Source organism: Charadrius vociferus, unplaced genomic scaffold (assembly GCF_000708025.1).
Source record: "Charadrius vociferus isolate BGI_N301 unplaced genomic scaffold, ASM70802v2 scaffold564, whole genome shotgun sequence".
NCBI classification, from domain to species: Eukaryota; Metazoa; Chordata; class Aves; order Charadriiformes; family Charadriidae; genus Charadrius; species Charadrius vociferus.
Window position 1 is genome coordinate 800,186 of NW_009647940.1, and position 13,299 is coordinate 813,484.

The 13,299-nt window shown below is 50.7% G+C and overlaps 1 protein-coding gene across 1 annotated transcript in view; it reads right to left on the bottom strand.

Moving 5' to 3' along the window:
• Positions 1 to 6,844: 6,844 nt before the first annotated feature.
• Positions 6,845 to 13,299, bottom strand: part of SLC48A1 (solute carrier family 48 (heme transporter), member 1) — a 24,909-nt gene continuing 18,454 nt past the window's right edge. The window contains exons 2-3 of the mRNA XM_009883210.1: positions 9,536 to 9,703; positions 6,845 to 7,260 (exon numbers count right to left, since the gene is read on the bottom strand). Of these exons, the coding sequence (XP_009881512.1) occupies positions 7,124 to 7,260; positions 9,536 to 9,703 (305 nt within the window). The 3' untranslated portion in view covers positions 6,845 to 7,123. The remainder of the gene's footprint in view (positions 7,261 to 9,535; positions 9,704 to 13,299) is intronic.

The window sequence follows — 13,299 nt, forward strand, 5'->3', positions numbered from 1 at the left end:
GCTCCTCCAACTAGGTGAAAACTGGGTAATTGCGTTAAAAAGGTCCTGCTGGATGGTAAAGCCTGGTCTACCCCGAGAATGGGGCTGGGATCATCAAGACTTTGGGGAGCCTGCAGGTAGAGAAGGGCTCTCATGGCAAGATGGTGGACTCGAGTCTGTCCAGGGGGTTGCTCTGACTCTTTAGAGCCACACAGAAGCTCTGCTCTCCTGGTGTTCCAGCACCAGGGGGATGAACAGGTAATTTGGGCTGGGGTGCTACCCTGCCTGGTTTAGAGCAGGGGCTGGAAACCTCTCCCCAGGGGAGGAGAAGGCTTTTCCCCTCCTGACCGAGGCAGTCAAGGGCTTTGACTTTGACCTCCATCCCCTTTGGAGGGTGTCTGGTTCCATCAAGCTGAAAAACCCATCCTGTAGCGCAGGGTGGGGGGACACCGTCACTTAGGGGACTCAGATTCCCTACAGCAAACCAAGCAGAGAAGGGAGATCCATCCCCTCCGTGCTTTGGCCCTCGCAGCCACCCTGAGGGGCAATTTTGTGGCTGTGAAGCCACCAGGAGAGACAGTGGGACCAGAGAGCACCGCGTGACCCCAGCACCACTGTGCTGGCGTCCAGGAGGTGATGGGCAGCAGGTACCTACATCCCTGAGCATCCCACAACGGGAGAGTCAGTGAGAGGCACTGCAGGACCGTGCCGAGCTCCTCGGTGGCCTCCACGCCATCCCCAGCCCAGGGGACACCCTGGAGCGTGGTGACATGGTGCTGGACCTGCTGTGGCTCCAAGCTCAGCCCCTGGAGATGGCACAGGGGACAGGTTTGGTGGAAGAAGTGGCCCCGGCGCTCACCCCGGGGAGGGCTCATGTGGTGTCCCTGGGTGCGTGTGGCACAGCACTGTCAGCCCTCGTCACCTCCCTATCGATGGCAGAGACTTGGTGGCTCCTCAGCAGAGCAAAACCAGCTGGGATTTCGGCATGAACTAGCTGGGAACGGTGCCAGGAGCGACCTCCCGGCGCAGGAACAGCTCCCAGAGCTGTCTGCGAAACCCCAGCGAGGGAAGGGGAGCCCCAAACCGGCCTGTGGTGGCTGGTGGCCACAGCTCATCGCCCCACCAGACCGTTCTGTCAAGCTGGGATGGGGCGTAGGTGTGACACAAGGATTCGGGCAGACCCTGCAAGGAAATGGGGGTCTTGGTCAGGATGGTGCGGTCAGCGCCGTGGGAGCTGGTGGTCCCCAGAGGGGTCCAGCCTCATCCCCCCACTGCAACACCAAAGAGACCCTCAGCTGGACGCACAGCCCCGCGATGTGGGTGCCATGGGCCCTGCACCCATGGGTGCTCCAGCTAGGCTGGTGGGGGGTTCGCCCCATCGCCCACATCCCTCCCCGCCAAAAGCTGCTGGCACCGGGGTGGGGGGACCCCTCCTGCCCCCTTCCATACCTCCCCCCCGGAGGACACCTCTCGCCCCAGAAGCCCCCAGTGAAGCTCCCTTTGGAGCAGGCAGACAGTCACACCACCAAGGATGCAGCTGAGCCCAGCAAACTCGTTTTGTTTGTGATAGGAGTCAGAGTGGAGCTCGCCATGCAGCATCCCAAGCGCAGGGCTGCGGAACCTCGCACTCTTCCCTCCTGCGGGAACAGCATCACAGGGCAGACACCGTCCCAGCGCTTCCCAAATTTATTCCAAATGTTCTAATTACTGTGGCCTCCCACCAGCCGCCGGTCAGGCTACAGAAAGCAGATGATCAGGAATCAAGATGCAGAGTCCTCATCTCACCACCCCAAACCTCACTGAGCCATGGGACTCGGTCACGGGTGGGGACAGGGGTTCCCGGTCCCAGCACCAGTGATGGGTCTCGTGCCACCCGGCAGGATTGGGAGGGGAAGAGCTGTTTGCTGGCTCGCTCAGCCCCCTGCGCAGCCTGCAGCGAGGTGCGGAGAGGCAACATCTCCACCAGCATCAGCCCACAACGGGGGCACACAGCCACCGCCATGTCCAGTGCTCGATGGAAGAACAGAGCAGCGGATCACACCAACCTTCCAGCCAACCTTCGGCATTGAAGTTAAGACGCTGCCTCGCACTTCCCCTCCCCGCTCAGCCTCCTAAAACTGCCTGTTCTTTCCCAAAATCGCCTTCTCTTCCCCAAAATCCTAGGAAGAAGAAGAGGTGCATGGATTCCCATCTCCACCTCAGCTGCACAGAGCCTGCTCGGAGCACGCTTAGCACCTGCGAGTGCGCAGGGGAGACGGGCAGCTTGCCCTGAGCCCATGGTCGGCCTTCAGGACCACCCAACCCCAGCGAGTTTTAGCCCGGCTGAACACCAGAAGCACGAGTACAGAGGGAAGCTTCTGCGCACCCAGAGCTGGAGAGGATTTGGGAGCCTCACCTGTGGGTGCAGGGATTTACACCTCCCCCGTGAAGTCAGGAGAGGCTGCTCAGCCTTTGGGAGCGGGTGGTGACAGCACTGGTGGTGAAGGACAGGCACCTCCACGCAGGAGATGCCTCCACACAGGGCAAGTGTCTCCATCCACGCAGGACCTCCTCCCAGCCCGCTGCTCCCCAGGCCAAGGGCAGATTTCTCCACCAAGGGTTGTACAGGAGATACTCATGGTGCCACAGGAGGTTGGGAAGCACTTACTCATGCTTGGAGATGGCAAGAATACACACAGCGTCCCCATCGGTTTGAGCCTGGTTAGATATCACCAAAGCACCAACCCTTGCCCCATCCGGGGCATCAAAACTGCTGCATGGCAGAAGCAGGTGGCTGTTCATCATCTGTCCAGCCCAGGCACGTACATGCACCTCTTACGAGGTCTCATTTGCAGAGGAATCACAGAATGGTTTGGGTTGGAAGGGACCTTAAAGACCATCTTGTTCCCTCCTGCCCTGGGCAGGGACACCTCCCACCAGCCCAGGTTGCTCCAAGCCCCGTCCAACCTGGCCTTGAACACCTCCAGGGATGGGGCAGCCACAGCTTCTCGGGGCAACCTGCCCCAGGGGCTCACCACCCTCACACTCAACTATTTCTTCCTCAGATCTCACCTAAATCTCCCCTCTTTCAGTGTAAATCTGTTCCCCCTCATCCCATCACTCCCCTCCCTGACCAAGAGTCCCTCCTCAGCTCTCCTGGAGCCCCTTTAGGCACTGGAAGGGGCTCTGAGGTCTCCCCTTTTTTGCCTTTTCTTCTCCAGGCTGAACCCCCCCAACTCTCCCAGCCTGTCCTCCCAGCAGAGGGGCTCCAGCCCTCCCAGCATCTCTGTGGGCCTCTCTGGCCCCGACCCTACTCATGTCTCTCAGCCCATTCCCAGATGGGCACCAAAGCTCCCACTGCCGCCAGAACTCACAAAGAGGGTCCTCATCGGCTACAGCGTCCTTTTTTCCCCATCCTTTAGGAAACTGATGGCTTAACCCAAACTCCTCCGCATTCCAATGGACGAGGACTGGATGAAAGGATCCACCTACAAGATGAGACAAGCGAGTGCCTGCACCGTTTCTCCCCGCTGTGGAGAGGGCAAGAGAAATCAGAGACCAGCAGGGGAAAATAAAACAAAGATCTGCCTCAGAGAGCCGGGATCCCCACCGGGCTGATTAGCCCACGCTGACAGTGAGGTCTGGCCAAGCTGCTGAGAGGGGAAGAGGGAGTGGGAGAAGGCGAAAAGAGACGGGGACTGTCTCATTCCAACAGCAAAAATAAAATCTGCGAGTCCCAGAAAGGTAAAAAAAAAAAAAAAAAAAAGTCAACACCCTGTCCCTGGGCAGTCAGCAAATGGTTTTTCACAGGAAAAAAAAATATTCCCTCCCCCAGACTATTTTGAAGTTGCAGCCAGGTTTGCTGAAAAGGTGGCTGAGTTTTGGCTTTTGCAGCCAGTAGTGCCCGAGATGGAGATGACGATGGCTGGGACATCAGGAGCACTCCCACTGCAGCAGGTCATCCAGGCACCTCTTCCCCTCGCCCACGGGCTGTGGGTGCGGACTACACACCCAACGTAGTCAAACAGCAACAACAGTACTTTCTCAGAAATCCCGAAAGGCAAAGAGACTTCTGGGGGAAAAAAAACTCCATTGGGCATCACTGCCTGTGGATCCAGGTGTCGAGAGGACTGATAAACTGCAAGGGACAGAGCACGACAGAGTTAAACAACGCTGGGGCTCCACCTCACCCCAAAAAGCAAAATGTTGTGTACAATTCACCCCTACCCTTCCCCACAGAGTGCTGCTCCTGCAGGGTGTCATCAGGGGAGGGAGAGAGAGACAGAATTTAACGACTTGGTAGGGAAAAATCACTCCAGACACTGGTTTGGTGAGAAAGACGACTGTATTTCTGCTCTTACTGTGGTGTCACATACAAGTTATAGTGTGGTTTAGTACAAGGAGACACTGGGATACACACAAATGAACCCCACTGTGAATTACATCATCCCACCGCAGGACCAAATCTTACACCAAGCGTGCAAACGAAGCATAAACAATGTAAAAATATATTATATATTTACATACACAATCTTTTAAAAAGCTGAGATGCAAGTATAAATTCCAGAGCTAAAACATGTCAGGGAGGAAAGGGGGGTTAGACTCAGTGAGCTGTTTGTAAGCAAATTTTACAGTCACAAAAAATAAGCTTTAAAAATCTCCGGGTAAGCTGAGAGGACTTTGGGACACGTGTCCCAGAAAGGAGCCCGTGATGTGCTGCTGTGAGATGCCAGCGGCGCCCAGACAGGAGGGCTCCGTAATTTACTGACCGAGAGGGACAACGTTTTGCCGTAAGGCGGTAGCAGAGCTCCGTGAGAGTGGGGATTTCTGCGTCCTGAGCACACCGCAACCCGGTTATCAGAGCTGGGGCTCGCACCGGCACAACAAACACGTGGGCGCTGCTGTGGTGGGGAAACGTAAGACAGGAGATGACTTATTGAAACGACCGATGCTAAAACCACTTCCAAACTCCACAGTGGGCGCCCTGGCTTTGGGCAGAAGCGAGATGAGCTGTACCATCTCCTGCCAGGCATGCTGGCAGCCTGGCCTCAGCGGTAAGGGAGAGTTTAGTATTTAAAAGCCTGAGTATTAATCTCATAAATAAGCGCATTTTGCATTCGCAGCCTTCGTCTGGGTTTAGTCACTCCAGCAGGTCCCCCTGACAAACGCTGGCCACAACCATGGCTTGAAGCTGACCCAAAGATGTTCGTCCATCTACTAAAGTCGCTTGAGGATCTTCCTACCCAAGAAAGTGGGGAATGCTACCAACAGGTGTCATCAAACACTTCCCAAATCCCCTCAACAGCTCAAATGAATCGCTGCATGCTTGAACTGCTCATCTTCCAAAAGCGAAACACAGAGCGGGGAAGGTGTGGATGGAGCCTTTGGGCACAGAGAGGGATGCAAACACAGCAGAGTCAGAGCACACCGCCAGGACAAGGTAACAGAACGGACAGTCCGAGGTGCTCCCCAGCAGACAGCTCCACAAAACCAGACCAGGAGCTTTGCGTGGCAGGATAGAAAAGCTGGGCTGACAAGAGAGCACGTGGGACCTTCCACTTGTGCCTCACTTGGCCACAAACCCCTGCACAGGTCCCATCCGCCACCCTCTACCCCAGAGTGCCAAAAAGGCACTTCAGGGAAGGCTCCACAGCACCCAGAGAAGTGACAGGACCAGTGTGTCTGGGAGACTCCTTCAAAACACCGGCCCTGTTCGTCTTCCATTGGTCTGCAAGGGAAGGGGCTTCTCCTGCCTCTCTTCTCACCCACCTATAGTATTATTCATGGAAGTTGCCATTTCTAGTTTGTAGTAGCCAGCACCACTTGCCCAACATGACAAAACACCAGCCTGGATTCTGCCAGAGCAGCAGCCCAGAGCCTTTAGCTGGTCTGAAGTACGCACAGTTAACACAAAGAGGGAAACACTCGAAGGTTTCAAGCTTCTCAGGGTAGGTGCTGGCAGGGAGCAAAGCACAGGGATTACACAGGTCACTAACTCCATCAGGTTCTAGGTTTCTCAGAGCAGCGCCACGTGCAGATGACATGCAGAGGGAAGGCTTCACCACCATCAGGCAAAAGACGTGCCGGCCAAGCCCAGCCGTTCCCAGCACGCCAGCCCATGACACCTCTTAACTCGCCGCGCCAAAACCCAGCAATCTACCTATGGTCGCATTATGCCAGTGACACTCGTTACAGAGGCTTGCTGGAAGCTGACTCTGGATACCTTTCTTATTTTCGAGTACCATGTCTCCTTCCCTCTCTCATCCTGCTCACTGTCACAGGGGAGCTGAGCAAAGAAAAGGAAACAGTACTGCCTACAAAAAGATTTGGGTTGTTTTGGGTTTTTTTTAGAAGAATCATATTCATGTTTCTCCACAGGTTCAGGTAGGTAAGCCCTTGCCCAGCACATCTTTCACCCCAGCTATACGCTACAGATTTAAACATCAGATACGGTATTAAATTCCTTTTTAAAATGATCCTGGAGAGCAGCCAGAATCAGCATTCTCCCCCTCTGACAGAGCCTTGAGATGACTCGTGCTTGGGCTCGTCCAGACCACAGGAGAGACCTGACTTTGTGTCCAACGTGGAAAAAGAAAATACTGGAAGATGGGGGGTACTGGCTGGAAGGTGCATAGGGACTTCTGCCACAAGGAGAGGCTCATCGCTCCTCTTCTCTACTGAGGAGCAGAGCAATACAAAAGCAGCCGACTTGCACACCGCAGTGTTCTTTGCTACACCCACCTGAAGCAAGCTGGTGATGCACTCACCGGGACAAGATGTCGGGGTGCTGCAGCCGGGAGGTACAAACCCAGAGCTCCTGGAGGGCCCAGGACCCGCTCCCTCCCTGCCTGAAAGCTCCCCTGGACTTCTGGGCAACACAAAGAGTGGATCTAGGCCTGCTGTGTGTAAGCGCGTGGAGTCTTTCCCCTCACTACCAGACACAGGGACTCCCAGGGAAGTTACAGAAAGACGAAAGACTAGATTGACATTGTTAGCCAAACTTTAAATGGTTGAGTAAAAGCAATTAGGAAAAACCCCTACTGCAGACAGACAAACCAAGCAGCACTGGGTGGGTTCCTTCTCCGCCTCTCGTATGTCTCTTGCATGTACCGTGCCTTTGGGGGGCAATTCAAACATTCAGCACCTTCAGACAGAAGTCCAAGCGTTAGAAGTCACTGAGGATACTGATGTCTGCAAACTCATTCCTGTACCGGTACGCGTACAAACTGAGCAGGAAGGCCCATTTCAAGGAGATGAAACTCCAGACGGACGACAGGTAGTAGCTTCTGGGATCAGTCAGGGCTAGGAGAGAAAGAGACGCAGATACAGTTAAAAATCCCATTTCTCTCTCATGCAATCCAGCCAGGAAAACCCCAACTTAACCCACCAGCTCCTGGGAACTTCCCAGGCTGCATCTAAAGATCTTCTTCTGTGAGAAAAGCTTAATCAGCGCCTTTTTCCCAGCTCTCCTGACTCCCACTGTAACATTTCCTCATCGCTGCCACAGGAGAGCATTCCAGTCACAGTCTGAAGAAGGTCACTATTATCTCTTGAGAGGCAGATCCTACGAGCTGTGGGGTCACCCACTCAGCCCCCCCCAACCTCTCCTTGCTTAGGGCCCAAGGGATGGAGTTTGCATGAATTTCTAGATGGCAGAAACACGTGGCTCAAGAAAACAACCTCAACCTGAAGTTATTAATTTCTCTCACCCTGCCTTACTACTGCTCCCTTCTCCCTCACCATGGCAGGGAGAGAGGAAATCTGCACATCTTGGGGGAAAAGAGGAAATAAAATATATCCTCCTTTTAAAAATGTTTTTACCAACTGTTGTGACCGACATTTAATATATAACACTGGTGCAGTTCAACCTGTGCTGCAGTCTTCAATACAGCGCAGTGATAATCACATATTAATGAATGACAGGAACAGCCTCTTCTTAGAGAATCTTTGCAAATAAACACATTTCTTCTTTAGCTGTTATAAAACTGCCTCTGCTCAGGGATTACTTTGAAGTCAAGCGGGTATGGTGCTGCTTTTTGAGTGCATGTCAGTGGTCTTCATAACTATTTTCAACAGGGTTTTTTTGTTCTAAAGGTGTCAACAATTTTGAAATACACTTACGTAACCCAATGCGTAAAACAATTCCACCTCTAAGTACAAGCTGCTAGGTCATTATTAAAAAATAAAGATAGATTTTTTTTTGAAGAATATGCAAAACAATACTCAGTAAATCCCACTCATTAAAGGTACCAGTCCTAAACTTTCCATACATAAATAACCTATGCAGATGTCCTACTTTCCTCCCAAATTAGAGCTTTCCCTAAAATACCTCCATTTCCCTAAAAGCCCCCATATGTTCCCCAAATCAGTTTTTCCTCACGTATCCAAGAAAGGAGGTGATGCAAAATATTTGGTTTTCTTTTTAGATTTGTATTTCTAACCATTGCAGATGAGTATTTTCATACCCTTCACCAGGCTGAAGCACTCACATCTCCATGGGGAGCGTTCTTAGGCTAAGCCGAGGGCTTTTGGTGGGTTACGACCCCAACGCAGCTTGCCCACCATCACGAGTACAACAGCAACAGGACTCTTAGTGGTTATCGGCCCAAATGCAGCAAGCAACAAACACTGACAACTTCTTAAAAAAAACAAACCCCAAACTTTCTCTCTTTGGTCTACTGCCAAGCAAATACAGGGAGTAATTATGTGAACCCTCCTTACACAATGTTAAATATTTTATAGCAACACCGCTTTATATGCTGACTAAGTGTAGAAGGCATTTTCACCCTGCTGACTTGTGTTTGGATTTCAATATCCTCACCCACCTGCTTTATGAGTGCTGAAGCGACAACATTTAAGAGCACTCCCTGTATTTGTCATCGAAATAAGTGAATACCAGTTCCTATAGGAAACACCACTGGAAAACATGGCCTGCCTGCCAGCAGTCCTGGAGACCAGGCTCTCAAGGCAGCTGTCAAATATTAGAAGATGCCCTAAGGGAGTGGCACTCATCGGGCAGCAGAATTACTCTTATGTCATCAAGATATCACAGCCGAAAAATGAAGTAGTAGAATAGTTTAGGTTGGAAGGGACCTTGAAGCCCATCTCCTTCCAACCCCCCTGCCCTGGGCAGGGACACCTCCCACCAGCCCAGGATGCTCCAAGCCCCGTCCAACCTGGCCTTGAACCCCTCCAGGGAGGGGGCAGCCACAGCTTCTCGGGGCAACCTGCCCCAGGGGCTCACCACCCTCAAAGTGAAAAATTTCTTCCTAATATCTAATCTAAATCTCCCTTCTTCCAGTTTGAAGCCATTCCCCCTTGTCCTATCACTCCATGCCCTTGTAAAAAGTCCCTCCCCAGCTCTGCTGGAGCCCCTTTAGGTACTGGAAGGGGAATGCAATGGCATTCTTGCGGCCCTTCCCCAAAAGTCTCTCAACACTGAAGAGATGGCAGGAGCAGCCCCAGATTCACACCCCAGCTCTGCTTTGTAGGCTCTTCTGTTCCTTCACCCCCAATCCCAGTAATCCCAGCATCACTAGTCTTTTCTCCCAGTTGCCTGCTGCAACAAAGTACTTACACTGGTGCTTGGTGATGGCCAGGACGAGGAATGTGCAGAATCCCACCACTGAGAGAGCTGAGAAGAGGATCCCGATGAAGAGGAAGAACCTCAGCCCTTTTAACCAGGTCCTCCAGTAATCCTGCACATACATCACATGCGTGATTAGGGCCCAGAGCGCCAGAACACCTGCTCAATTAGACAGCAAGGGGAATCAGTACCATGCATCACACTGCAACACAGAAAGGCGTCTAATAAATACACATCTCATTAAACCCCATACGAACCGCCAAGGAACACTAATGATTCATGGCCGTGGTCCCCCCCAAAGAGAGAGGAAATACCAGGATAAATGGCTGCCTGTGCAAGCATCACGACCACCCCAAACCCAAGGCTTTAAGACACAGATCTTGATTACAGGCTGGCACAGGAAGGACTTTATTCATTAAATAGATTCCCCCCAATAACTTGATCATTTTCCTGTTTGGGATAAACCCACTTAATTCATACTGAGTGCGGTTTTATTTAATTCTCCATACAGCTTTCATGACATTGCACGTAGCAAGCCAAGCACTTGGCAAGAATTAATGCACCTTTTCAAAGGCCAGGCAGCCCCTTTTACATACGGAGACAATGATGAAGAGCACCGCTACATAACCAGGGATTTTAGACACCTAAATCAAGATATACAGGACCTGTTCCGTACTCAGCATTTCACATCATGTCTTTGAGCTCCAACGTATCACCAGTTAACTTCATAAAGAGTGCATTTATACAAATCCCCTCCAAACACTTCAAATGATTCAAGTAAAGGGGTGTAGAAGTTCAGCTCCCAGATGATTTGTACATACAGTTCCCACTTAGGCAAAGCACACTTGCTAAGGGTTTAAGGTAGCCTAAATCTAACTCTGCACTTTTGGGTCTGGCCCAAAATATCTGGATTACATAACCAGACAAATATCTGTGCACGTACAGTTTTTATATATGTATTTTTTAAGAACAGTCAAATTCACTATGCCTTTAATAGGAACAGCAAAAGGCAGTTCCCTAAGCTTAGGTGACTAGTCCATAACCAAATTTCAACTCCCTTGTCAAAAGAGAGGAAACAGGAGGAAAAGAAAAGGGATGAAAGCATCCAAATAACAGCTGTAAACAGTTTCTGATATAAGGGAAAACGATGCATCCACCCCTAATCTTGTTCTAAAAACTGCTACCTTTTCAGCACACCTCAGAACAAAATTAGAAGAGCTGCTCAATATAAGAACTGTCCGCTGGCATGGCAGTTTTTACAACCTGCCAGAACACGGCTGCCTGTCATCCCCCATTATACAATCTCAACTACCAGCAACATCACCAACTCCAATTATAGCAAGCTGCTCCTCTGGTTAAGTCGTAGCGCACAGGAGTACAACTTAATCCCCTTAAGCCGCCAACTCAACCTATAGTTAGAGCCGCTTTACAGACTTAAAACATTTGACTCATTCTGGCGAAGACGTCGGCGGCCTTCTGAAATTTGAACCTCCAGTGGTGCAACTAACTGGCTTGTATTTCTCCTTCACTGCTACCTCCTTTCCAGATTTTATTTTAAAGGCAGCAGGGGAAAAAAAAATAATTAAAAAAAAAAAATATGACACCGCTGCTAGAACACCAGGCTGCTTTATATGGTATCCTGCAATAACACAGACCTCCCTCTGTGGCCGCTTCTCAACATCAAAGGAAGCAAAAACCAGCCTTGCCCACTACAAGATAAACATTTTAATACTAAGTACAGCCACAGGTCTTGCCAGAGCTCATTTGTTACTGGATACGGTCATTACACAGAAAGCTTCCCAAGGCTTAAAAGAACTTATTATAGCACAGAGGAAAACAACTGCGTCAAAACCGATAGACGAGCGCAGCCGAGAGTCGCCCTCCAAACCCGCCGGACTTGCTTTGCAGCTCCCCAGCAGCTTTCAGCTCATTCCTAGCAGGTTTTCTGACCTCGCCAGCCACACGGACAACAGCCGCACTGCAGGTGCACATCAAGTGAAGCTGAACACAGAGAAAGTCAGTTCCAGGCGAGATGGGAGAACCCTGGCAATGGTTTGTGCCTCTTCAGTGTCTTGGGACGGGGCAAAGAAAGGTAAAAGCCCTCCACGGTGTCCCACAAATGAGGTGGGGGGGAAAAGGACAGACTTCCAAAAAAACCCAAAAACCCCAAACAAAAAACCCCCATAAATGTGAAAGGAAAAGCACTCAGGATGAACTAAAAACCCAAGGGTATGGTGCTGATATCCAGGACAGCTGGAGCTCACAGACTTTTAATGACAACGAACAGGACAGGCAGAATCAGTCCACTACTTCATCTGGTTGGACCTGCCATAGTTAAGCAGCATCTAAGCATGTTTTCTGGCTCCAGGCAGCCAGGATTTTAATTCCGAGACTTGTCATCAAGTCAGCTACCGATACTGCTTTTCCATGACTGATTCTACACCGGCTACCACTACGCACGCGTGCTAGAGACCACAAAGCTGGGGGAAGATATTCCGGAGCTTTGCAAATGCAAAAGACTGTAATTGCGTTGGCAATGCTTTTTGAACAGCCTGCCACGGGATCTGGTGGAAAAGCCTCTCACTCAGCTTGCTAAACAACCACTTCCTCAACTTCATATTACCTTTAAGCTCGTGCTCTAGCAAGTTCAACCCACATCTTTTTAAAAAAATTGGGAACTTGGGTTTTTCAGTCAGCAAAACAAGCTGCTTCCCCCCCTCCGGGCACTTTCAGATGACTTGGCACAATTTATGTGAACTGCTGAGTCAAGTTGCTGATATTTCCACACCAAAACTGCTGCTGATGCTCTGAAAGGTCTCTGTGGGGAGAGCAGAGGCAGCGCGTGAGCTGTCACTTGATCTTCCCCCCACTGCGGGGTCTGACCCTACACCTCCCCCTGACCCTAAAGCCTGACACCGCACTTCGAAGGAAGCTATCTGGCAAACTGTTGGGTTCAGTTAATTCTTAACATCTAGAGTAACTGCCTCACACATGACTAAGCAAAAAATGCCTCATGACAACTTCACCATGTGCTGAAGGACCGGGCTTGGTCACACGGTCATTAAAGACGGGGTATCCTTTTACAGGCAGCTCAGCCAACATCATGTTTGTTACCACAAGAAATAGAGGGGAAAGGAGTCTCTTCCAGCTCCAGCCGCACGCGTGCCTCCCTTCCCTTACACCCCTACCACACTCAGATCCTTCGGTGAGGCTATCCAGCTCGCAGAGCAGTTGATTTTTCTTTTTTTTTCTTTCTCCTAAAATAGCAGAAAAGCATTCCAACAAGTTAAATCAGCTCACTACACTGTCTGAAAAACATCAACACTGGCATAAAAAGCATCGGCGGTACGCATTCAGGGACAGGTACGAGACATAAGAACAGGACTTGCTTTTTAAAAATGGCTTAATTTGCTCGTCCTAAGCTTGACAGATCATACTCGGGCAGGCACCCGAACCCCACCAGTGCTGCTCAGAACCAGGGAACAGCCGCAAAAGAAAGTAAAGCCACCCATCCCGGTGTCGACAAACGCTTGTGACCAGAAAGGGCATCCCAAGTGGGAAGAAGCTATGTAATAGCAGGGGCATGGCAAACCAAATTCAGAGCTGAATACACGAGGAAAACAAATAATTATTGCAGGGGACCTAATTTAAGCAGACTATATTGCTAAATATAGTTATCACTAACGAAATGCTTAAACACATGAAAACAAGTACCTTTGCTAAAAATAAAAAGCGCTCTTTAAGCTAACTGCTTA